General features: G+C 42.8%; 1 protein-coding gene across 1 annotated transcript in view; it reads right to left on the bottom strand.

Moving 5' to 3' along the window:
- The window catches only part of LOC121574788 (zinc finger protein GLI1-like), a 142,518-nt gene that overhangs the window by 6,677 nt on the left and 109,528 nt on the right, over window positions 1–26,313 (bottom strand). The window contains exons 3-14 of the mRNA XM_041887357.2: window positions 24,768–25,009; window positions 23,607–23,696; window positions 23,108–23,306; window positions 22,573–22,720; window positions 22,317–22,424; window positions 21,813–21,950; window positions 19,485–19,634; window positions 11,674–11,838; window positions 10,996–11,241; window positions 9,955–10,276; window positions 8,370–8,621; window positions 5,557–5,813 (exon numbers count right to left, since the gene is read on the bottom strand). Of these exons, the coding sequence (XP_041743291.2) occupies window positions 5,557–5,813; window positions 8,370–8,621; window positions 9,955–10,276; window positions 10,996–11,241; window positions 11,674–11,838; window positions 19,485–19,634; window positions 21,813–21,950; window positions 22,317–22,424; window positions 22,573–22,720; window positions 23,108–23,306; window positions 23,607–23,696; window positions 24,768–25,009 (2,317 nt within the window). The remainder of the gene's footprint in view (window positions 1–5,556; window positions 5,814–8,369; window positions 8,622–9,954; window positions 10,277–10,995; window positions 11,242–11,673; window positions 11,839–19,484; window positions 19,635–21,812; window positions 21,951–22,316; window positions 22,425–22,572; window positions 22,721–23,107; window positions 23,307–23,606; window positions 23,697–24,767; window positions 25,010–26,313) is intronic.

The following is a 26,313-nucleotide window of genomic DNA, read 5'->3' as shown; positions in this document are numbered from 1 at the left end:
GAGCTGTTGTGAAGGAAGTTGTCAAGGAAGTGAGTTTGTGTTTATACTGGACCTCCCGCCCCCCACCTACTGTCAACCAATCATGTCAGTGCGGAGCTATACAGAGCCCTCTGCATTGTTAAAGGCGCTGGATGGTCAATCTGACCTCTGCATTGGCTGTGTAGCATTTACGGTGATACGGCCTCTGCAGAAGTCAGGGCATTCATACTTATTGCGCTTCGTGGAGCAGTGCAGAGCTGTTGTCAAGGAAGTGAGTTTGTGTTTCTACAGGACCTCCCGCCCCCACCTATCGTCAACAAATCATGTCAATGCTATACAGAGCTATAAGGAGCTATAATGAGCTATACGGAGCTATAAGGAGCTATACGGAGCTGTACGGAGCTATAAGGAGCTATACGGAGCTATACGGAGCTATACGGAGCTATAAGGAGTTATACGGAGCTATAAGGAGCTATACGGAGCTATACGGAGCTATACGGAGCTATACAGAGCTATACGGAGCTATACGGAGCTATAAGGAGCTATACGGAGCTGTACGGAGCTATAAGGAGCTATACGGAGCTATAAGGAGCTATACGGAGCTGTACGGAGCTATAAGGAGCTATACGGAGCTATAAGGAGCTATACGGAGCTATAAGGAGCTATACGGAGCTATACGGAGCTATAAGGAGCTATACGGAGCTATAAGGAGCTATAAGGAGCTATACGGAGCTATAAGGAGCTATACGGAGCTATACGGAGCTATACGGAGCTATACAGAGCTATACGGAGCTATAAGGAGCTATACGGAGCTATACAGAGCTATAAGGAGCTATACGGAGCTATACGGAGCTATACGGAGCTATAAGGAGCTATACGGAGCTATACGGAGCTATACGGAGCTATAAGGAGCTATACGGAGCTATACGGAGCCCTCCGGATTGTGACAAAATTTGGGAGGCGCACGGCGATGCGGTAAGCCTCCAAAGCCATCACACCCTTCTTAAGGAGCCATCACACCCTTCTTAAGGAGCCATCACACCCTTCTTAAGGAGCCATCACACCCTTCTTAAGGAGCCATCACACCCTTCTTAAGGAGACATCACACCCTTCTTAAGGAGCCATCACACCCTTCTTAAGGAGCCATCACACCCTTCTTAAGGAGCCATCACACCCTTCTTAAGGAGCCATCACACCCTTCTTAAGGAGCCATCACACCCTTCTTATGGAGCCATCACACCCTTCTTAAGGAGCCATCACACCCTTCTTAAGGAGCCATCACACCCTTCTTAAGGAGCCTTCAAAACACATTCCAGAGCAAGCATAAATTGGCTTTTAGAGGGAACCCTGCCTACGTATGGCGCTTGTAACGCCAGGGTAGTGGGTTCGATCCCCGGGACCACCCATACGTAAAAATGTATGCACACATGACTGTAAGTCGCTTTGGATAAAAGCGTCTGCTAAATGGCATATTATTATTATTATTACGTGGTCTGGAGACTGATGGTTTTCTGTTCTACCTGATACTTAATTGCCCCCACCTGGTGTCCCAGGTCTAAATCAGTCTGTAATTAAAAAAAAGCAGAGGAAATGTCTTTGAGGTCCAGAGTTGAGTTTGACGGCTACAGACCTAGGCTATGCGAAGAGCATGCTCCGATAAGCACAGGGCAACGTTATATTTCTAAGAAAATGTACTTCCTTCCCGAGTTTCTGCGCTGCTGACATTGTGTATATAAAACTAGGATACACTGCATTACACACTGCAATGGATAGGCGTTCCCAATCAAGAGCCCTGGCCTGCTCTTGCTGATGTAAAACCTTTTGTGCTGCCTAACCAATAACTGTGCTGTGGCACTTCAGGAGGCGAGTCAAAGGCTTCTTCTGAAAATAATGTTTTAATTGTCCAGAAAATGCTATATTTATGCGTGCGGAATAGGCCTACTGATGCCCTGTTCAGTTTGAGAGGGAAAGCGCGAAGATGAGAAGGAGGACCGGAGGTAAGCTTGCTACTGCTTTAATTGATATTAATAAAATAATGAAGCTATTTATCAGAGACACTGACCTCACAATAAGCCATATTCAAGTAATTTACACAACTTACATTACTATGAAGCGGCAGCCGCGGAGATGGACAGCGCACGGGTGCTGAAAGTAGGCTAATTCGAGAAGGCCTAATTGACTTTACGCTACTAACAACAAGAGGGCTTTGTGTTGTAGCCTATTTCTTCCTATTCAAGAAACAAGAGGTAGGCCTACCTGTTTGACAGATGAAATTATAGTCTACGATCCATAGATTTTGTCAGCCAATTCCTTCAGTCACCATGCACTCCTTAAATATCTCAGTGTCGGTGAAGAGCTTGGTGTGTTAAGTTAAAACCAGGGGATTGAGGGGATATATGAGGGTATTGTGGCTTTTGTTGTAGAAAATGTCTACAAGAATAGGACTACCCTTTGTTAGCTTAATGGACCTGATTATATACAGTAAAATGATCTATAACAACGCTTTAGTCCGCAAAGACGTGACTCCGATGCATATTGGGATATCTTTGTTTTGTCTCTATGTGATTCAGAGGCTGTGCTACATACAACATTCTATAGCCGAGGACACAAAAAAATTGACTTTGCTTGGGAAGTAAAATGCTTGGGATTCTGTCACTATGAATTGACATTCAACATTTTCAACAGGCTATTAAACAACATACTAACTCTAAATCAGTCAGGAGCAAGCCAGGTAGCCTAAGAAGGAACGAAAAAATGAATAATTTAGGCTATATTATTATTATTTCAAGGCTTTAGCCTGCCATTTAAGAAATCAATGGTGTTTGTTCCACGCTACAGGTCGGCAGGAGGGCTCAGCATTTCAACAACACATCAACATCAACAACAACACTTCAACAACATGCCTATACATTTCGCATTTAGGCTGTATAAAAATAATAATTTAAAAAAAATACTTAGAATTAAATAATAATGAAACAAAAAAATGCCTTATTAGGCTATACCAGCGGTTCCCAAACTAGGGCTCACAACCCCATGTGGGTTCACCTGATATGAAAATGGGGTGGCGGGAGAATTGACAAAATCGTGAAGAAAAAAAGATATACCAAATATATATATATATATATATATATATATATATATATATATATATTATAATATCCTCTTTGTCTCTCCAAATCATTGTAATGTGGTTAACCTTAAAAATCGAAATGAAAATTATTCTAATTTAAATGATAAAATTCAACCAGAGTGCCCTTAGATCATGGGAAAAGGCCGCACTTGACCGTTGCACTTGAATCCTTCCCACAGTGAATGGCTAGGCTCGCTACACTATGAAACCACACACTATTGCAGAGACTTTCATATTGCTATGGTGAAAACACGTGTTGGGAGGCACAGAAACTCACATCAATACCTTTGTCAGATAACACTGTTAAACTAAGTATTTATGCTATTGCTAGCAATCAACAGGAAACTCTGAACGACTCAAAACCTCCCCAGCTTATGCTCTCCAAATGGACGTTAGCTGTGAGGGTCGAGATGCCCATGAATTGACTTTTGTTCGCTCTACATGTCGGGGGATTCACGAGGACATATTGTTCTTTCTCACGATTCCCGAGCATGCAAAGGCACAGTGTGCTGTGTGGCTATATTGACGAAAAACGGATTCCATGGGATCGAATTGCGTGCTTTTGCGCAGATGGGGCTCCATCTACGGTGGGCAGGCCTCTGCACTCTAGTTATGAATGTCTCCCTCTGCCATATGGATGCATTGTATGAGACACCGAGAGAAACTTGCGGCAAAAGAGCTGAGCACAGAACTTGGAGATATACTGCAGCAGGTAACTTCGATTGTAAATGACATCAAACCACATCCACTGTTCGCAAAACTAGTGTTGGAAAGATTTTTCGCATTGAGAGTGGAACTGTTACAATCAGTAAGTGTTCCACACAAGCGATGGCTGCTCACCTCCCAACGCCTGGATGAGCACTTTGGGACATACTTCCCAATCCGTTTGACTGTGATCATGGCTCAGTTGACATGCCGGTAAGTGAAATCGAACAGCTGATCGAGTTGTCATGTGACCGAATGCATTCACGGGTCACTACAGAGGAGTGGTTTCCTGACTCAAAGGGAATACCCTGCCGTCTCCCTCTGAGCATTAATGCCGCGTACAAAACAACTGGGAACTCGAAAAGAAACTAGCTCCGACTGGGAAAAATTGTTTTGAACGATCGTCCAACTCGGAATTCGGGCCTTTTTCTAGAGCTCCGACTTTCCGACCTGAAGATCACAGACGTCATGATTTGACCTTGTATTTTTCAGAGTTCCCAGTTGTCATGAAATCAGTGCTCTCATTTGCATTATAACCAAATATGAATCCAGGTTGGATGTGACAGCAGGGATGAGGTGCACCCCCTGACTTTGAGAATCTCCGACGCGACGTGCATCAAGCCACACCCATCTCATTAGTGGTGGTGAGATAAAATACATTATGTCAGACTCATTTGCAATTGACTGTCATAGCGCCACATAAAAAAGTAAACATTGGCTGTTAATTACATCATTTATTTCACATGGTTGGGGTTGCAAGAAATGTCATATATCAAAATGGGGTCGTGGGCCAAAAAAGTTATACAGTCAGTGCCTTTGAATTCACTTTTAGAAACACGAGTTTGGCCAGTCTTCGGTTTGAGGATCATGTGGTGAGCTATGCTACGCCTAGTTTGTTAATTTAGCCCAGCAGATGCTCTTATATTCCCACGCCCTAATCACAGTCAACACACATCTATTTTGTAACAACAATATCATTGAATAAAATAAAATAAATTAGAAAATGATAGTTTCCCAAATGAAATAAAAGTTAATATAGGCTACCTGATGATATGCGGCTGCTGTGTTAAACAACAAATAGCTTTTTGATGATGATCAGATACTTCAGTTTTAACTGGTTCTGTTGCGCTCAATTTTTCCAGTTGATAGACAACTTTAGCAATGTTCCAAACTTAGAATATCCTATTTTTTAACAACAGCCTTGATAGAAATCAAAAACGTCTCCAGTGCTGCAGCATGCGCTAATTCGTTGTCATGCTCGGTTGTGGTATTAAAAAATATTATACTTGTCTTCATGAAATGTGTTTATAAAAGGCAATTTTTTCTCAGACTGCAAATAAGATGATAGATTCAAGCATGGGCTTTTATTATAAAGAATATATTTTCATCCCTAGACGTGTCCGGTATGGTCTGCGAATTCACAACCTTCTGGCTACTTTGCCATGTAATGCTTACAAAACGAAAAACAGTTTCTAAAACTGCATATCTAAGGCTCTGGCCTGTCCTATATGTGACGGCAAATGGTAGGAATGTTCACTGCTATCCACTTGATCTTTTAGTTATTATTTTGGGTATAGGGGAGGGTAACTTTTTTTATTTTTCAAGTGTTCAGGGAGGGTCGGGTAAAAATATATTTTACTGAAGGGAGGGCCATCCATTTTCCTTTCAGAGAGGTCCAAAAAATGTATACAAACATATATAAGGAATAAGATAATAAGAAGAAGACAAAGACAAGTCTTCACCTGGTACTCGCTGAGGAAGCCCCCTCTCCTCCTCTGTGTCCCTGATCCCTGCTCCATGCTGGGCAGCGGGGTGGGGGGTGGGCCGCCAGTGGCTGCTGCATACTTAGCCTTCAGGCTGTACTGCTGGGCTGGTGTTAGACTAGACATTTCTGGCAACCCTCCTCCTCCCCCTCCAACACCATGACAGGGCCCTCCTCTGCAGCTGGTCTCAGGGGGGAGGGTGTCACCTCCTCCCTGGTCAGGACCCAGGAACCCTGCTGGAAATGTACATGTTAAAAACATGTTGGAAATACAATGCTTACACACATTTTATCGTAAGACGGGCCGCCCCCAGGAAATACCCGTGCTAAGGACTATTCAACGCTGGTCTGACCAATCGGAATCCACGCTTCAAGATTGTTTTGAACACGTGGACTGGGATATGTTCCGGGTAGCTTCCGAAAATAATTTAGACGAATACACTGAAACGGTGACTGAGTTTATCAGGAAGTGTATAGGTGATGTTGTGCCCACTGTGACTATTAAAACCTACCCTAACCAGAAACCGTGGATAGATGGCAGCATTCGCGCCAATCTGAAAGCGCGAACCACTGCATTCAACCATGGCAAGGTGACTGGGAATATGGCAGAATACAGTGTAGCTACTCACTCCGCAAGGCAATTAAACTGGCAAAACATTAGTATAGAGACAAAGTGGAGTCGCAATTCAGTGGCTCAGACACGAGACGTATGTGGCAGGGTCTACAGACAATCACGGACTACAAAAGGAAAACCAGCCACGTCGCTGACACCGACGTCTCGCTTCCAGACAAGCTAAACACCTTCTTCGCCCGCTTTGAGGATAACACAGTGCCACTGATGAGGCCCACTAACAAGGACTGTGGCCTCTCCTTCTCCATGGCTGACGTGATTAAGACATTTAAGCATGTTAACCCCGCAAGGCTGCCGGTCCAGACGGCATCCCTAGCCGCGTCCTCAGAGCATGCGCAGACCAGCTGGCTGGTGTGTTTATGGACATATTCAATCTCTCCCTTTCACAGTCTGCTGTTCCCACATGCTTCAAGATGACCACCATTGTTCCTGTACCCAAGAAAGCAAAGGTAACTGAACTAAATGACTATCGCCCTGTAGCACTCACCTCTGTCATCATGAAGTGCTTTGAGAGACTAGTCAAGGATCATATCACCTCTACCTTACCTGTCACCCTAGACCCACTTCAATTTGCTTACCGCCCCAATAGATCCATAGACGATGCAATTGCCATCACACTGCACACTGCCCTATCCCATCTGGACAAGAGGAATACCTACGTAAGAATGCTGTTCATTGACAATAGCTCAGCCTTCAACACCATAGTACCCTCCAAGCTCATCATTAAGCTCAAGGCCCTGGGTCTGAACCCCACCCTGTGCAACTGGGTCCTGGACTTCCTGACGGGCCGCCCCCAGGTGGTGAAGGTAGGAAACAACATCTCCACTTCGCTGATCCTCAACACTGGGGCCCCACAAGGGTGCGTGCTCAGCCCCCTCCTGTACTCCCTGTTCACCCATGACTGCGTGGCCAAGCACGCCTCCAACTCAATCATCAAGTTTGCAAATGACACAACAGTAGTAGCCTTGATTACCAACAATGACGAGACCGCCTACAGGAAGGAGGTGAGGGCTCTGGGAGTGTGGTGCCAGGAAAATAACCTCTCACTCAACGCGAACAAAACAAAGGAGATGATCGTGGACTTCAGGAAACTGCAAAGGGTGCACCCCCCTATCCACAACGACAGGCCGCAGTGAAGAAGGTGGAAAGCTTCAAGTTCCTTGGCGTACACATCACAGACAAACTGAAATGGTCCACCCACGCAGACAGTGTGGTGAAGAAGGCACAACAGAGCCTCTTCAACCTCAGGAGGCTGAAGAAATTTGGCTTGGCACCTAAAACCCTCACAAACTTTTACAGATGCACAATTGAGAGCATCCTGTCGGGCTGTATCACCACCTAGTACGGCAACTGCACCGCCCGCAACCGCAGAGCTCTCCAGAGGGTGGTGCGGTCTGCCGAACACATTATCGGGGGCAAACTACCCGCCCTCCAAGACACATACAGCACCCGATGTCACAGGAAGGCCAAAAAGATCATCAAGGACATCAACCACCCGAGCCACTGCCTGTTTACCCAGCTATCATCCAGAAGGCGAGATCAGTACAGGTGCATCAAAGCTGGGACCGAGAGAATGAAAAACAGCTTCTATCTCAAGGCCATCAGACTGTTAACAGCCATCACTAGCACATTAGAGGCTGCTGCTGCCTATTGAAATCACTGGCCACTTTAAGAAATGGAACACTAGTCACTTTAATAATGTTTACAGTCACTTTAATAATGTTTACATATCTTGCACTACTCATCTCATATGTATATACTGCATTCTATTCTATAATATTCTACTGTATCTTAGTCCATGCCGCTCTGTCATTGTTTGTCCATATATGTATATTTTCTTAAATTTTTGTGTGTATTAAGGATATGTTGTGAAATTGTTAGATATTACTTGTTAGATATTACTGCACTGTCGGAGCTAGAAGCACAAGCATTTCGCTACACCCGCAATAACATCTGCTAAACACATGTATGTGACAAATACAATTTGATTTGATTTGAATTTGATTGTAATACTTTCACAAACATTAGAAATGCTACTTTGGAGTGCATTTATTGTCTCTAAATACATTTAGGTTATCATGTCATTTCATATGCCATGGAACATGTTAGAATTGCAAACAGCATGTTTTAATCTTGTGTGAAATGTCTGGTAGGGAACCCACCTCCCCCTCCTCCTAGCTGGGAGACCTCGCTGGAGCGCCGGCTGGAGAGGTAGGGGGAAACCATGGAAGAACGACGGCTCACTGTGTAGGCTGAGCTCAGGCTGCTGGTGCCACTCCCCCTCCGGTCACTGATAGGACAGACCATGCCAGAGGTTCCACCCCCCAGCTCGTGATTGGACAGTTCCATGACTCGGCGGTTGGAGAGGAGGGGCGAGGGAGAACACATCCCTCCGATCATCTCCCCTGGACCACCTGGAGGAACAAAGCAGGACTAGAACCATCAGGTTAACAGTCTAGAGATGCACAGACAATATTGCAACAGGAAAGATAGCTATAGATCTTTTAAAGTGAATATTACATTTGTGTAATCTAGGGATACGTGTAAGATATGATCTTATTATCGTACTGATTTTATCACAATGAGAATAATTAGTTTAAACTCTTCAAAGGTTGATCGAGATGAAAACATGCATATTTGATCTGAAACCAAGTCAAGTGTCTTCAGTCCAGTACCTGGGAGTACCTTACTACCTGTCAGTCAAGTGTCCTCAGTCCAGTACCTGGGAGTACCTTACTACCTGTCAGTCAAGTGTCTTCAGTCCAGTACCTGGGAGTACCTTACTACCTGTCAGTCAAGTGTCCTCAGTCCAGTACCTGGGAGTACCTTACTACCTGTCAGTCAAGTGTCTTCAGTCCAGTACCTGGGAGTACCTTACTACCTGTCAGTCAAGTGTCCTCAGTCCAGTACCTGGGAGTACCTTACTACCTATCAGTCAAGTGTCTTCAGTCCAGTACCTGGGAGTACCTTACTACCTGTCAGTCAAGTGTCTTCAGTCCAGTCCCTGGGAGTACCTTACTACCTATCAGTCAAGTGTCTTCAGTCCAGTACCTGGGAGTACCTTACTACCTATCAGTCAAGTGTCTTCAGTCCAGTACCTGGGAGTACCTTACTACCTGTCAGTCAGGTGTCTTCAGTCCAGTACCTGGGAGTACCTTACTACCTGTCAGTCAAGTGTCTTCAGTCCAGTACCTGGGAGTACCTTCCTACCTGTCAGTCAAGTGTCTTCAGTCCAATACCTGGGAGTACCTTACTACCTGTCAGTCAAGTGTCTTCAGTCCAGTACCTGGGAGTACCTTACTACCTGTCAGTCAAGTGTCCTCAGTCCAATACCTGGGAGTACCTTACTACCTGTCAGTCAAGTGTCTTCAGTCCAATACCTGGAAGTACCTTACTACCTGTCAGTCAAGTGTCTTCAGTCCAGTACCTGGGAGTACCTTACTACCTGTCAGTCAAGTGTCTTCAGTCCAGTACCTGGGAGTACCTTACTACCTGTCAGTCAAGGTTATTCAGTCCAGTACCTGGGAGTACCTTACTACCTGTCAGTCAAGTGTCCTCAGTCCAGTACCTGGGAGTACCTTACTACCTGTCAGTCAAGTGTCCTCAGTCCAGTACCTGGGAGTACCTTACTACCTGTCAGTCAAGTGTCCTCAGTCCAATACCTGGGAGTACCTTACTACCTGTCAGTCAAGTGTCCTCAGTCCAGTACCTGGGAGTACCTTACTACCTGTCAGTCAAGTTTAATACCTGTGAGTGCAGGCAGCTTGTTCCCCCCTCCACAGCGTCCGGGCGGAGTGGGCCGTCTGATCTGTTTCAGCTTCTCTATCTTCAGGTTCTCTAGTCTCTTCAGGGCCTGTGCCGACATGCCCCCCATCCCTGCTGTGCCTGCCCCTGACCCCCCCGCCTCGCTGCCTCCTCCTGCCCCTCCGTCCTCCAGAGCGGTCAGGTCCTCCAGACTGCCCGCTGCATTCAGGTTCATCTCCACACCGCTGTCGTTGTTGTTGGCGCTCCCCAGTGGAGAACGCTCGCTACTGCAGGAAGACTGGCCACCCGGGCTGTGCTGAGACTTCTGGAAGAGGAGAGAGAGAGAGAGAGAGAGAGAGAGAGAGAGAGAGAGAGAGAAGAGAGAGAGAGAGAGAGAGAGAGAGAGAGAGAGAGAGAGAGAGAGAGAGAGAGAGAGAGAGAGAGAGAGAGAGAGAGAGAGAGAGAGAGAGAGAGAGAGAGAGAGAGAGAGAGAGAGAGAGAGAGAGAGAGAGAGAGAGAGAGAGAGAGAGAGAGAGAGAGAGAGAGAGAGAGAGAGAGAGAGAGAGAGAGAGAGAGAGAGAGATATGCACATTGTTACAACACTGTATATATACATAATATGACATTTGAAATGTCTTTATTCTTTTGAAACTTCTGAGTGTAATGTTTACTGTTAATATTCATTGTTTATTTCACTTTTGTTTATTAACTACTTCACTTGCTTTGGCAATGTTAACATACGTTTCCCATGCCAATAAAGCCCTTAAATTGAATTGAAAATTGATATTGAATTGAATTGAGAGAGAGGGAGAGAGAGAGAGAGAGAGGGAGAGAGAGAGAGGGAGAGAGAGACAACATATCACTTAAAACCACAATCCTTTTGTTTTCCAGTCAACGGCAGCCCCACCACATCCTGTAACCACTCTCAAATTCATAGATGGAGCTATGGATCCAAGCCTCGAGTTCACAAAATCAACATGAAACTATATTCAAAGGAAAACATTGTTTATTTACAAAGACATGGACTCTCCAGTCTAAACTCACCAGAGTGCTCTCAGGTGCCAGCAGTTTGCAGTCCTCCCTGTGTCCAGCCTCCTCTTTCTCCAGCAGCAGTTCACCACACTGTCCACCGGGGGTCAGTGATGAGCCTGGCTGCCGCGGCCCAGTGTCTCCTCTATGCTTCTTAGTGATGTGAGCCTCAGGGCCGTGGACTGTCTTAACGTGCTTCCGCAGAGAGCTGGGGTCTGTGTAGCGCTTAGTACACCCAGGGATCTTACACACGTAGGGCTTCTGTAGAGGGACAGGAGGACACAACACAGGACACATGATGACACTTCAGACGTTTTTTATTTGAAGTGATTTCTTAGGCCATCTGTCTTTCAAATAGTCTTTCATTACGTGAAAACATTAGATACATCTGTGAGATAAATTATAGATATCAATGTTATTGATACTAATAGATTATTCACTAGTTATTCATAACAATTCATAACACAACTTAAATCTATAATTTGAGTGAATAATCCTTTTAAGGAGGTGAGGATGTCAGCAGTTGGAGTTAGTGTGATTGGTTGATTGATTTACAGTGTGTACCTCGTTGGAGTGTGTGATTGGTTGATTGATTTACAGTGTGTACCTCGTTGGAGTGTGTGATTGGTTGATTGATTTACAGTGTGTACCTCGTTGGAGTGTGTGATTGGTTGATTGATTTACAGTGTGTACCTCGTTGGAGTGTGTGCGGTTCTGGTGCTTGGCTCTGTCTGAGGCGTTGGAGAAGGCTTTGTTGCAGCCCTCGTGTTCACAGACGTATGGTTTCTCCCCCGTATGAGACCTCAGATGGGTCTTCAGGTTCTCCAGGCGAGAGTAGGCCTTATTACAACCCTCAAACTGAAACAACAGACATCTTATTACAGCCCTCAAACTGAAACAACAGACATCTTATTACAGGCCTCAAACTGAAACAACAGACATCTTATTACAGCCCTCAAACTGAAACAACAGACATCTTATTACAGCCCTCAAACTGAAACAACAGACATCTTATTACAACCCTCAAACTTAAACAACAGACATGTTATTACAGCCCTCAAACTTAAACAACAGACATCTTATTACAGCCCTCAAACTTAAACAACAGACATCTTATTACAACCCTCAAACTTAAACAACAGACATCTTATTACAGCCCTCAAACTTAAACAACAGACATCTTATTACAACCCTCAAACTGAAACAACAGACATGTTATTACAGCCCTCAAACTGAAACAGATATCTAATTACAGCACTCAAACTGGAACAAATGAAATATCTTATTACAGCATTAAACTGAAACAAACATCTTATTAAAACCCTCAAACTGAAAAAATTGACATCTTATTGCAACCCTCAAACTGAAACAACAGACACGTGATTACAGCCCTCAAAATGAAACAACAGACACGTGATTACAGCCCTCAAAATGAAACAACAGACATCTTATTACAGCCCTCAAACTGAATCAACAGACATCTTATTACAGCCCTCAAACTGAAACAACAGACATCTTATTACAGCCCTCAAACTGAAACAACAGACATGTTATTACAGCCCTCAAACTAAAACAGATATCTGATTACAGCACTCAAACTGAAACAACAGAAACATCTTATTACAGCCCTCAAACTGAAACAACAGGCATCTCATTACATACATCCTTTGACTGAAACAACAGACACATGTTATTACAGCCCTCAAACTGAAACAACAGACATCTTATTACAGCCCTCAAACTGAAACAACAGACATCTTATTACAGCCCTCAAACTGAAACAACATACATGTTATTACAGCCCTCAAACTGAAACAGATATCTAATTACAGCACTCAAACTGGAACAAATGAAACATGTTATTACAGCCCTCAAACTGAAAGAAAATACATCCTAATACAGTCCTCAAACTGAAACAACTGAAATGTGTTATTACAGCCCTCAAACCAGAACAACAGACATCTTATTACAGCCCTCAAACTGAAACAACAGACATCTTATTACAGCCCTCAAAATGAAAGAACAGACATCTTATTACAGCCCTCAAACTGAAACAACAGCCCTCAAACTGAAACAACAGACATGTTATTACAGCCCTCAAACTTAAACAGATATCTAATTACAGCACTCAAACTGGAACAAATGAAACATGTTATTACAGCCCTCAAACTGAAACAACTGAAATGTGTTATTACAGTCCTCAAACTGAAACAACTGAAACATGTTATTACAGTCCTCAAACTGAAACAACTGAAATGTGTTATTACAGTCCTCAAACTGAAACAACTGAAATGTGTTATTACAGCCCTCAAACTGGAACAAATGAAACATGTTATTACAGCCCTCAAACTGAAACAATTGAATTGTGTTATTACAGCTCTCAAACTGAAACAACAGACATGTTATTACAGCCCTCAAACTGAAACAACAGACATGTTATTACAGCCCTCAAACTGAAACAGATATCTAATTACAGCACTCAAACTGGAACAAATGAAACATGTTATTACAGCCCTCAAACTGAAAGAAAATACATCCTAATACAGCCCTCAAACTGAAACAACTGAAATGTGTTATCACAGTCCTCAAACTGAAAAAATTGACATCTTATTACAACCCTCAAACTGAAACAACAGACACGTGATTCCAGCCCTCAAACTGAAAAAACAGGCATCTTATTACAGCCCTCAAACTGAAACAACAGAAACATCTAATTACAGCACTCAAACTGAAACAACAGACATCTTATTACAGCCCTCAAACTGAAACAACAGAAACATCTTATTACAGCCCTCAAACTGAAACAACAGAAACATCTAATTACAGCGCTCAAACTGAAACAACAGACATCTTATTACAGCCCTCAAACTGAAACAACAGACATCTTATTACAGCCCTCAAACTGAAACAACAGACATCTTATTACAACCCTCAAACTTAAACAACAGACATGTTATTACAGCCCTCAAACTTAAACAACAGACATCTTATTACAGCCCTCAAACTTAAACAACAGACATCTTATTACAACCCTCAAACTGAAACAACAGACATGTTATTACAGCCCTCAAACTGAAACAGATATCTAATTACAGCACTCAAACTGGAACAAATGAAATATCTTATTACAGCATTAAACTGAAACAAACATCTTATTAAAACCCTCAAACTGAAAAAATTGACATCTTATTGCAACCCTCAAACTGAAACAACAGACACGTGATTACAGCCCTCAAAATGAAACAACAGACACGTGATTACAGCCCTCAAAATGAAACAACAGACATCTTATTACAGCCCTCAAACTGAATCAACAGACATCTTATTACAGCCCTCAAACTGAAACAACAGACATCTTATTACAGCCCTCAAACTGAAACAACAGACATGTTATTACAGCCCTCAAACTAAAACAGATATCTGATTACAGCACTCAAACTGAAACAACAGAAACATCTTATTACAGCCCTCAAACTGAAACAACAGGCATCTCATTACATACATCCTTTGACTGAAACAACAGACACATGTTATTACAGCCCTCAAACTGAAACAACAGACATCTTATTACAGCCCTCAAACTGAAACAACAGACATCTTATTACAGCCCTCAAACTGAAACAACATACATGTTATTACAGCCCTCAAACTGAAACAGATATCTAATTACAGCACTCAAACTGGAAACAAATGAAACATGTTATTACAGCCCTCAAACTGAAAGAAAATACATCCTAATACAGTCCTCAAACTGAAACAACTGAAATGTGTTATTACAGCCCTCAAACCAGAACAACAGACATCTTATTACAGCCCTCAAACTGAAACAACAGACATCTTATTACAGCCCTCAAAATGAAAGAACAGACATCTTATTACAGCCCTCAAACTGAAACAACAGCCCTCAAACTGAAACAACAGACATGTTATTACAGCCCTCAAACTTAAACAGATATCTAATTACAGCACTCAAACTGGAACAAATGAAACATGTTATTACAGCCCTCAAACTGAAAGAAAATACATCCTAATACAGTCCTCAAACTGAAACAACTGAAATGTGTTATTACAGCCCTCAAACTGAAACAACTGAAATGTGTTATTACAGTCCTCAAACTGAAACAACTGAAATGTGTTATTACAGTCCTCAAACTGAAACAACTGAAATGTGTTATTACAGCCCTCAAGCTGGAACAAATGAAACATGTTATTACAGCCCTCAAACTGAAACAATTGAATTGTGTTATTACAGCTCTCAAACTGAAACAACAGACATGTTATTACAGCCCTCAAACTGAAACAACAGACATGTTATTACAGCCCTCAAACTGAAACAGATATCTAATTACAGCACCCAAACTGGAACAAATGAAACATGTTATTACAGCCCTCAAACTGAAAGAAAATACATCCTAATACAGCCCTCAAACTGAAACAACTGAAATGTGTTATCACAGTCCTCAAACTGAAAAAATTGACATCTTATTACAACCCTCAAACTGAAACAACAGACACGTGATTCCAGCCCTCAAACTGAAAAAACAGGCATCTTATTACAGCCCTCAAACTGAAACAACAGAAACATCTAATTACAGCACTCAAACTGAAACAACAGACATCTTATTACAGCCCTCAAACTGAAACAACAGAAACATCTTATTACAGCCCTCAAACTGAAACAACAGAAACATCTAATTACAGCACTCAAACTGAAACAACTTAAATGTGTTATTACAGCCCTCAAACCAGAACAACAGACATCTTATTACAGCCCTCAAACTGAAACAACAGACATCTTATTACAGCCCTCAAAATGAAAGAACAGACATCTTATTACAGCCCTCAAACTGAAACAACAGCCCTCAAACTGAAACAACAGACATGTTATTACAGCCCTCAAACTTAAACAGATATCTAATTACAGCACTCAAACTGGAACAAATGAAACATGTTATTACAGCCCTCAAACTGAAAGGAAATACATCCTAATACAGTCCTCAAACTGAAACAACTGAAATGTGTTATTACAGCCCTCAAACTGAAACAACTGAAATGTGTTATTACAGTCCTCAAACTGAAACAACTGAAATGTGTTATTACAGCCCTCAAACTGGAACAAATGAAACATGTTATTACAGCCCTAAAACTGAAACAATTGAATTGTGTTATTACAGCTCTCAAACTGAAACAACAGACATGTTATTACAGCCCTCAAACTGAAACAACAGACATGTTATTACAGCCCTCAAACTGAAACAGATATCTAATTACAGCACCCAAACTGGAACAAATGAAACATGTTATTACAGCCCTCAAACTGAAAGAAAATACATCCTAATACAGCCCTCAAACTGAAACAACTGAAATGTGTTATCACAGTCCTCAAACTGAAAAAAATTGACATCTTATTACAACCCTCAAACTGAAACAACAGACACGTGATTCCAGCCCTCAAACTGAAAAAACAGGCATCTTATTACAGCCCTCAAACTGAAACAACAGAAACATCTAATTACAGCACTCAAACTGAAACAACAGACATCTTATTACAGCCCTCAAACTGAAACAACAGAAACATCTTATTACAGCCCTCAAACTGAAACAACAGAAACATCTAATTACAGCACTCAAACTGAAACAACAGACATCTTATTACAGCCCTCAAACTGAAACAACAGACATGTTATTACAGCCCTCAAACTTAAACAGATATCTAATTACAGCACTCAAACTGGAACAAATGAAACATGTTATTACAGCCCTCAAACTGAAAGAAAATACATCCTAATACAGTCCTCAAACTGAAACAACTGAAATGTGTTATTACAGCCCTCAAACTGAAACAACTGAAATGTGTTATTACAGTCCTCAAACTGAAACAACTGAAATGTGTTATTACAGCCCTCAAACTGGAACAAATGAAACATGTTATTACAGCCCTCAAACTGAAACAACTGAAATGTGTTATTACAGCTCTCAAACTGAAACAACTGAAATGTGTTATTACAGCCCTCAAACTGAAACAACTGAAATGTGTTATTACAGCCCTCAAACTGAAACAACTGAAATGTGTTATTACAGCCCTCAAACTGAAAGAAAATACATCCTAATACAGTCCTCAAACTGAAACAACTGAAATGTGTTATTACAGCCCTCAAACTGAAACAACTGAAATGTGTTATTACAGTCCTCAAACTGAAACAACTGAAATGTGTTATTACAGTCCTCAAACTGGAACAAATGAAACATGTTATTACAGCCCTCAAACTGAAACAACTGAAATGTGTTATTACAGCTCTCAAACTGAAACAACTGAAATGTGTTATTACAGCCCTCAAACTGAAACAACTGAAATGTGTTATTACAGCCCTCAAACTGAAACAACTGAAATGTGTTATTACAGCCCTCAAACTGAAAGAAAATACATCCTAATACAGTCCTCAAACTGAAACAACTGAAATGTGTTATTACAGCCCTCAAACTGAAACAACTGAAATGTGTTATTACAGTCCTCAAACTGAAACAACTGAAATGTGTTATTACAGCCCTCAAACTGGAACAAATGAAACATGTTATTACAGCCCTCAAACTGAAACAACTGAAATGTGTTATTACAGCTCTCAAACTGAAACAACTGAAATGTGTTATTACAGCCCTCAAACTGAAACAACTGAAATGTGTTATTACAGCCCTCAAACTGAAACAACTGAAATGTGTTATTACAGCCCTCAAACTGAAACAACTGAAACATGTTATTACAGCCCTCAAACTGAAACAACTGAAATGTGTTATTACAGCCCTCAAACTGAAACAACTGAAATGTGTTATTACAGCCCTCAAACTGAAACAACTGAAATGTGTTATTACAGCCCTCAAACTTAAACAGATATCTAATTACAGCACTCAAACTGGAACAACTGAAATGTGTTATTACAGCCCTCAAACTTAAACAGATATCTAATTACAGCACTCAAACTGGAACAAATGAAACATGTTATTACAGCCCTCAAACTGAAACAATTGAATTGTGTTATTACAGCTCTCAAACTGAAACAACAGACATGTTATTACAGCCCTCAAACTGAAACAGATATCTAATTACAGCACTCAAACTGGAACAAATGAAACATGTTATTACAGCCCTCAAACTGAAAGAAAATACATCCTAATACAGCCCTCAAACTGAAACAACTGAAATGTGTTATTACAGCCCTCAAACCAGAACAACAGACATCTTATTACAGCCCTCAAACTGAAACAACAGACATCTTATTACAGCCCTCAAAATGAAAGAACAGACATCTTATTACAGCCCTCAAACTGAAACAACAGCCCTCAAACTGAAACAACAGACATGTTATTACAGCCCTCAAACTTAAACAGATATCTAATTACAGCACTCAAACTGGAACAAATGAAACATGTTATTACAGCCCTCAAACTGAAAGAAAATACATCCTAATACAGTCCTCAAACTGAAAAAACAGACATCTTATTACAGCCCTCAAACTGAAACAACAGACATCTTATTACAGCCCTCAAACTGAAACAACAGACATCTTATTACAGCCCTCAAACTGAAACAACAGACATCTTATTACAGCCCTCAAACTGAAACAACAGACATCTTATTACAGCCCTCAAACTGAAACAACAGGCATCTCATTACATACATCCTTTGACTGAAACAACAGACACATGTTATTACAGCCCTCAAACTGAAACAACAGACATCTTATTACTGCCCTCAAACTGAAACAACAGACATCTTATTACAGCCCTCAAACTGAAAAAACAGACATCTTATTACAGCCCTCAAACTGAAACAACAGACATCTTATTACAGCCCTCAAACTGAAACAACAGGCATCTCATTACATACATCCTTTGACTGAAACAACAGACACATGTTATTACAGCCCTCAAACTGAAACAACAGTCATCTTATTACTGCCCTCAAACTGAAACAACATACATTTTATTACAGCCCTCAAGCTGAAACAACTTAAACATATTATTACAGCCCTCAAACTAAAACAACAGACATCTTATTAAACACCTCAAACTGAAACAACAGAAACATCTTATTACAGCCCTCAAACTAAAACAACAGACATCGTATTAAACACCTCAAATTTAAACAACAGACATGTTATTACAGCCCTCAAACTGAAACAACAGACATCTTATTACAGCCCTCAAACTGAAACAACAGATATCTTATTACAACCCTCAAACTGAAACAGATTCACAATGTTTTATAACACCCATCAAATTGAAACACATTATGTAGACTGAAAGCCAAGGTCTGATTCAATCACTGTCAGGTAGAGAATTTCCATTAAAGCCACATACATGCACTGTGAGTATACTACCTGTACTTTAACTCTCTCTCTCAAATTGATCTTTGAAATTCATTCTAAACTGTATTCAAATTCATTTAACAATCCATTTCAAAGGTCGGTTTGAGAGAGAGAGAGATCAGGCGACAGTAGCATACTCACAGTACACTTATGTGGTTTCTCTCCTGTGTGCCTGCGCATGTGAACCACCAGCATGTACTGGGCTTTGAATGGTCTCTGCTCCCTGGAACACTCCTGCCAGTGGCACACAAACTCCTTCTTCTCTCCGTGGATGTGCTCATTGTTGATGTGCTGTGGAAGAGAGAGATATGTTATTATCATGGTCATTGTAATGTCGAGAGTGTTCAGTCTTCCAAGATGCTGTGTTATGTGTGGCTCTCCAGGACCAGAGTTAGAGACCACTACTCCAGACTGAGAGTTAGAGACCACTACTCCAGACTGAGAGTTAGAGACCACTACTCCAGACTGAGAGTTAGAGACCACTACTCCAGACTGAGAGTTAGAGACCACTACTCCAGACTGAGAGTTAGAGACCACTACTCCAGACTGAGAGTTAGAGACCACTACTCCAGACTGAGAGTTAGAGACCACTACTCCAGACTGAGAGTTAGAGACCACTACTCCAGACTGAGAGTTAGAGACCACTACTCCAGGCTGAGAGTTAGAGACCACTACTCCAGACTGAGAGTTAGAGACCACTACTCCAGACTGAGAGTTAGAGACCACTACTCCAGACTGACAGTTAGAGACCACTACTCCAGACTGAGAGTTAGAGACCACTACTCCAGACTGAGGGTTAGAGACCACTACTCCAGGACCAGAGTTAGAGACCACTACTCCAGACTGAGTGTTAGAGACCACTACTCCAGACTGAGAGTTAGAGACCACTACTCCAGACTGAGAGTTAGAGACCACTACTCCAGACTGAGAGTTAGAGACTACTACTCCAGACTGAGAGTTAGAGACCACTACTCCAGACTGAGAGTTAGAGACCACTACTCCAGACTGAGAGTTAGAGACCACTACTCCAGACTGAGGGTTAGAGACCACTACTCCAGGACCAGAGTTAGAGACCACTACTCCAGACTGAGAGTTAGAGACCACTACTCCAGACTGAGAGTTAGAGACCACTACTCCAGGACCAGAGTTAGAGACCACTACTCCAGACTGAGAGTTAGAGACCACTACTCCAGGACCAGAGTTAGAGACCACTACTCCAGACAGAGTTAGAGACCACTACTCCAGACTGAGAGTTAGAGACCACTACTCCAGACTGAGAGTTAGAGACCACTACTCCAGACTGAGAGTTAGAGACCACTACTCCAGACTGAGAGTTAGAGACCACTACTCCAGGACCAGAGTTAGAGACCACTACTCCAGACAGAGTTAGAGACCACTACTCCAGACTGAGAGTTAGAGACCACTACTCCAGGACCAGAGTTAGAGACCACTACTCCAGACTGAGAGTTAGAGACCACTACTCCAGACTGAGAGTTAGAGACCACTACTCCAGGACCAGAGTTAGAGACCACTACTCCAGACTGAGTTAGAGACCACTACTCCAGACTGAGAGTTAGAGACCACTACTCCAGACTGAGAGTTAGAGACCACTACTCCAGGACCAGAGTTAGAGACCACTACTCCAGACAGAGTTAGAGACCACTACTCCAGACTGAGAGTTAGAGACCACTACTCCAGACTGAGAGTTAGAGACCACTACTCCAGACTGAGAGTTAGAGACCACTACTCCAGACTGAGAGTTAGAGACCACTACTCCAGACTGAGAGTTAGAGACCACTACTCCAGACTGAGAGTTAGAGACCACTACTCCAGACTGAGAGTTAGAGACCACTACTCCAGGACCAGAGTTAGAGACCACTACTCCAGACTGAGAGTTAGAGACCACTACTCCAGGACCAGAGTTAGAGACCACTACTCCAGACAGAGTTAGAGACCACTACTCCAGACTGAGAGTTAGAGACCACTACTCCAGACTGAGAGTTAGAGACCACTACTCCAGACTGAGAGTTAGAGACCACTACTCCAGGCTGAGAGTTAGAGACCACTACTCCAGACTGTCTCAAACCAACGGTTCCTTTCCTTTCTTCTCCCCTCCTATCTTTCATGTACCTGTAAGGCCAATACTTTTTCCTCATGACCTGACCGGACAAACTCTGGGCCCTAACTAGTGAGTCGGCCCCATGTTTTTCCAGGCCGAGTCACGTGGTCAGAAAACCCTCCTGTCCTGGCCCAATAGTCATGTGCACTAGCTGTTGCTGCCCCTATTCACGTGCACTAGCTTCTACTGTCCCTATTCACGTGCACTAGCTTCTACTGTCCCTATTCACGTGCACGAGCTTCTACTGTCCCTATTCACGTGCACTAGCTTCTACTGTCCCTATTCACGTGCACTAGCTGTTGCTGTCCCTATTCACGTGCACTAGCTTCCGCTGTCCCTAATGTACTCACGTGCACTAGCTGCTCCTGCGTGTCAAATTCCTTGCTGCAGCTCTCCCAGTGGCAGTTGGTCTCGTAGATGGCCTCTGGCTCCGGTTTCTCCTCCCTATCCAGATCTTCCCGACCCTCCAGCAGACCCATCAGAGGATCCTGGGTACAGGTCAAGAGGTCAGGGTTCAACAACACCAGGAAGTTAATGGTTCTCACATGGCATTACATCAAGTAATGTAGGGCTAGCAGTTGTTAAAACACCACATAACATGCATACACAGACAATCTCTGACTCTCACAATGACCATCTCTCACACTTAAATTGTTCGCAAAAATTATACTATGTTTAAAGTTGTGATTGAGAGTTGAGTATGTAGTGTTGTTACCTGTGTGTTATGTCTGTGTTGTGTGTGGTTGAGTGTGTGTGTTTGTGTGTTTGTGTGTGTGTGTGAGTGTGTAGTGTTACCCGTGGTTATGTGTGGTGTGTGTGTGTTGTGTGGTTGAGTGTGTAGTGTCATTTCTTACCTGTGTGCCAGTGGAGGAAGGGCTAGCCACGTCTCCCTCGGACCTCTCCTCCAGACTCTTAATATTGATCCCATCCATCACACTGCCCAGCCCTGGCTCTGTCTTCAGCTACACAGAGAGACACGTCAGAACTACATTCAACTACATACCGTAGTTTTAGAACGCCTCTCTGTTTCTCTGTATGTCTCGTCTTAAAACTGCCACTATCAGGTGGAGCCCGTAGCAGGTGTCTGAAGACAGTCATAAACAGTCTTACGTGTCCATGTTTGGGTGCGTGGAGTCGGTGGTTGTGTGGGGGTATTCTGGTGGGAGGGGCGTGGCAGGGTTCTGGGGTGTGTCCACCGTACATAGAGACCTGTTGTCTGGACTGGTAGTTCATTGAGTTGGAGTAACCCATAGATGGACTGCCGTACAGGAGACAGAACATATGGCTATTGTAAACAGATCACAGTTACTGACACACATTCAACTGAATGGGGAAAAGATAATAAAATATTGATTCATCATAACGTCTACGGATATAACACTGACCACATCGAATAAAGATGATGATCGTTGATGAATTCCAAAATGACTCATGTTTCAATACAAAGTGACTATGAAGCCAAAGAGTACGTCTATTATTGAGTCCTATCATGCTCCAGTTCTATGGGAAGTGTTCTGGAGATCTGACCTCATGGCACCAACAGACAGATGTCCATAGGAGTTGGCTCCATTAGGTCTGTAGTATAGTATAGTATAGTATAGTATAGTTTAGTGTACTATAGTTTAGTATAGTGTAGGGTTCTAACCTCATGGCACCAACAGACAGATGTCCGTAGGAGGAGCCTCCATTGGGTCCACAGCGTGAGTTGACAAATGCTACCAGGGAGTTAGGAGAAGTCCTGATGACCGTGTGGAGGTCCATGCTGGCGTCCGACAGAGGAGAGATGGACAGAGCACGCTTCTTACTCAGCTTCAGCATGGAGCGAGGCGTGGAGAACCGCGAGCCTGAGGGAGAGAGAGGAGCAGGAGGAAGAGGGGGAGAGGTGAGGGGTTGGGGGGAGAAAGGAGCAGGGAGGGGGGAGGAGGGAGAGAGGGGGGTGGGGGTTGGGGGGAGAAAGGAGCAGGGAGGGGGAGGGGGGGGGATGGGTAGCAGAGGGAGGGGATTGCAAATTATTTTTAAAAAGCGTTTTGCAGCAGAAAACCAAATGTGCATTTCTCATTGGACAAGTCCAGGTAGTCCCTCTCTGTTTCAGTCCGTTTTCTTCCGTTTGGTGCCTAATGAACACGACCCAGTTATTTTCTTACCGCCTCCCATATGGTCTGATCCGTGGCCATGGGGGAAGCCATAGTGGGATGACATGAGGTTGTTCTGACAGTAGGTGGAGCTATTACCACCTGGACAAACACAGAGAAGGAGAATGATCACATTGTTAGAGGCTTCAGGACATGGCCAATCTGACTGCTTCAGGACATGGCCAATCTGACTGCTTTAGGACATGGCCAATCTGACTGCTTAAGGGCAGGAGTATCATGGAGACGGTTAATGGATAGGGTTCTTCTGGCTCGTTCTCAATTAATCTTTCCTTGATTCCTTGCATCCTCTCTCTTCACCTCCTTCTCAAAACGAGGGAGAAGAAGATCTGAGGGGAGGGGACCTGGAATTTCTCCTTCAATGTGGAGGACTGGAGGAAAGACTAATTGAGATAGAGTTATAATGAGGTTAAAGGTCATGAATTTAGTCACATGATTAGGGTTGCAAAGGGAGGGTATGTTACTGGAAACTTTCAAGGTTTACTAGTAAACTACCAAAATGGTATCTTTCAAGGATTTTATGTAATCTATCACAAGACATCTAGTGGCCCTTTTGGGTACTTCAGATTATCACTGGTGTCTATAATCATCTCTGACCCTTTGTGTGGCTTTATCACATGTAAAATTATTGAAATAATTCAATAAGATGATTAAAAAATAAAAAATAGAATGACAAAGCTTTAAACATCATCCTAAATATAAACCATCATTTTATTGAATACCATTGGTTTTTAATATGAGGGTTTTAGAATGAAATATCCTTTATTCAATCTATTTAAAAAATATATATATTACTATGTCAATATGTATTTCTTGTCAATGTTTTTGCGTCAAACTGGTGGCACTTGTGAAAAAAGTCAACAGTTGGACGAGTTGTAAGTAATTGAAAATAATGCCATTGTTGATTAGATGCTTTTTTCATTAATTAGGCTGTTTTCTCTTAAACCATATGGGCTATCTACTAGAAACTCATGGACAATATGGACACAGATATAATAAATCAATACTATATATGAATACATTTATTAAATGTTATTCAAGTATAATTTACCAAAGTTACAATAGATTTAATTACTAAAATTACTGAAGATTTTGGTAACTTTGGTAAATTACCGGTAGCTTTGCAACAATACAAACAATAAAGGACTGGCTCACCATCGGAGGACTGATTCAAACCGCGGTGTCCCATCATGCTGTGCAGTGGGGGCGCCAGAGGGGGGCGCATGTACTGGTCCATGGGGTTGACCCCAGAGTTAGGGTTGGTCCTGGGGTTAGGGGTCATGGGGTTAGGGGTCATAGGGTTGTACATGTTCCTGCAGTCCAGAGGCTGGCCGTTGTGGAGTGGAGCGCGGAGCGATGACACATCACTGTAGGGTGACCTTCCTGATGGAGCAAGGCTAGATATGCAGACAGACATACATACAGTATACAGACAAACAGAGACATACAGAGACACACAGAGAGACACAGAGACATACAGATACATACAGAAACACACAGAGACACACAGAGACATACAGAGACACACAGAGACACACAGAGACACACAGACAGACAGACAGACAGACAGACAGACACAGAGACATACAGAGACACACAGACATACAGAGAGACACAGAGACATAGAGACATACAGATAAACACAGAGACACACAGAGACACACAGAGACACACAGACATACAGAGAGACACAGAGACACACAGAGACATACAGAGACACACAGAGACACAGAGACATACAGATAGACACAGAGACACACAGATACATACAGAGACATACAGATAGACACAGAGACACACAGAGACACACAGAGACACACAGACATACAGAGAGACACAGAGACACACAGAGACATACAGAGACACACAGAGACACAGAGACATACAGAGACATACAGATAGACACAGAGACACACAGAGACATACAGAGACATACAGATAGACACAGAGACACACAGAGACACACAGATACACACAGAGACACACAGACATACAGAGAGACACGGAGACACACAGACATACAGAGACACACAGAGACACACAGAGACATGCAGATAGACACAGAGACACACATAGACACACAGAGACACAGAGACACACAGAGACACAGAGACATACAGATAGACACAGAGACATACATAGACACAGAGACACACAGAGACACACAGATACACACAGAGACACACAGAGACATACAGATAGACACATAGACACACAGAGACACACAGAGACATACAGAGACACACAGAGACATACAGAGACATACAGATAGACACAGAGACACACAGAGACACACAGCAAGATAAAGATATCAGGACCTGACAGTACAGTTACACAACCAACTACGAGAGAGAGAGGGAGAGGGATAGAGAGAGAGAGTTAGAGGGAAAGAGAGAGAGGGAGAGAGAGAGGAGAGAGGGAGGTTACCCTGCACTCAGTCAGACAGAGAGGGAGAGAGGGAGTGAAAGGGACAAAGGGGAGGGAGACAGAGAGCGAGACTGACCAAAACTTAAGGAAAGCTTTGACTATGTACAGACTCAGTGAGCATAGCCTTGCTATTGAGAAAGGCCGCCGTAGGCAGACCTGGCTCTCAAGAGAAGACAGGCTATGTGCACACTGCCCACAAAATGAGGTGGAAACTGAGCTGCACTTCCTAACCTCCTGCCAAATGTAAGACCATATTAGAGACACATATTTCCCT

The sequence above is a fragment of the Coregonus clupeaformis genome, chromosome 10 (genome assembly GCF_020615455.1).
Source record: "Coregonus clupeaformis isolate EN_2021a chromosome 10, ASM2061545v1, whole genome shotgun sequence".
Classification (NCBI taxonomy): Eukaryota; Metazoa; Chordata; class Actinopteri; order Salmoniformes; family Salmonidae; genus Coregonus; species Coregonus clupeaformis.
Note: the sequence above shows the minus strand (reverse complement) of the source record. Positions and strands in the feature narration are given on the sequence as shown.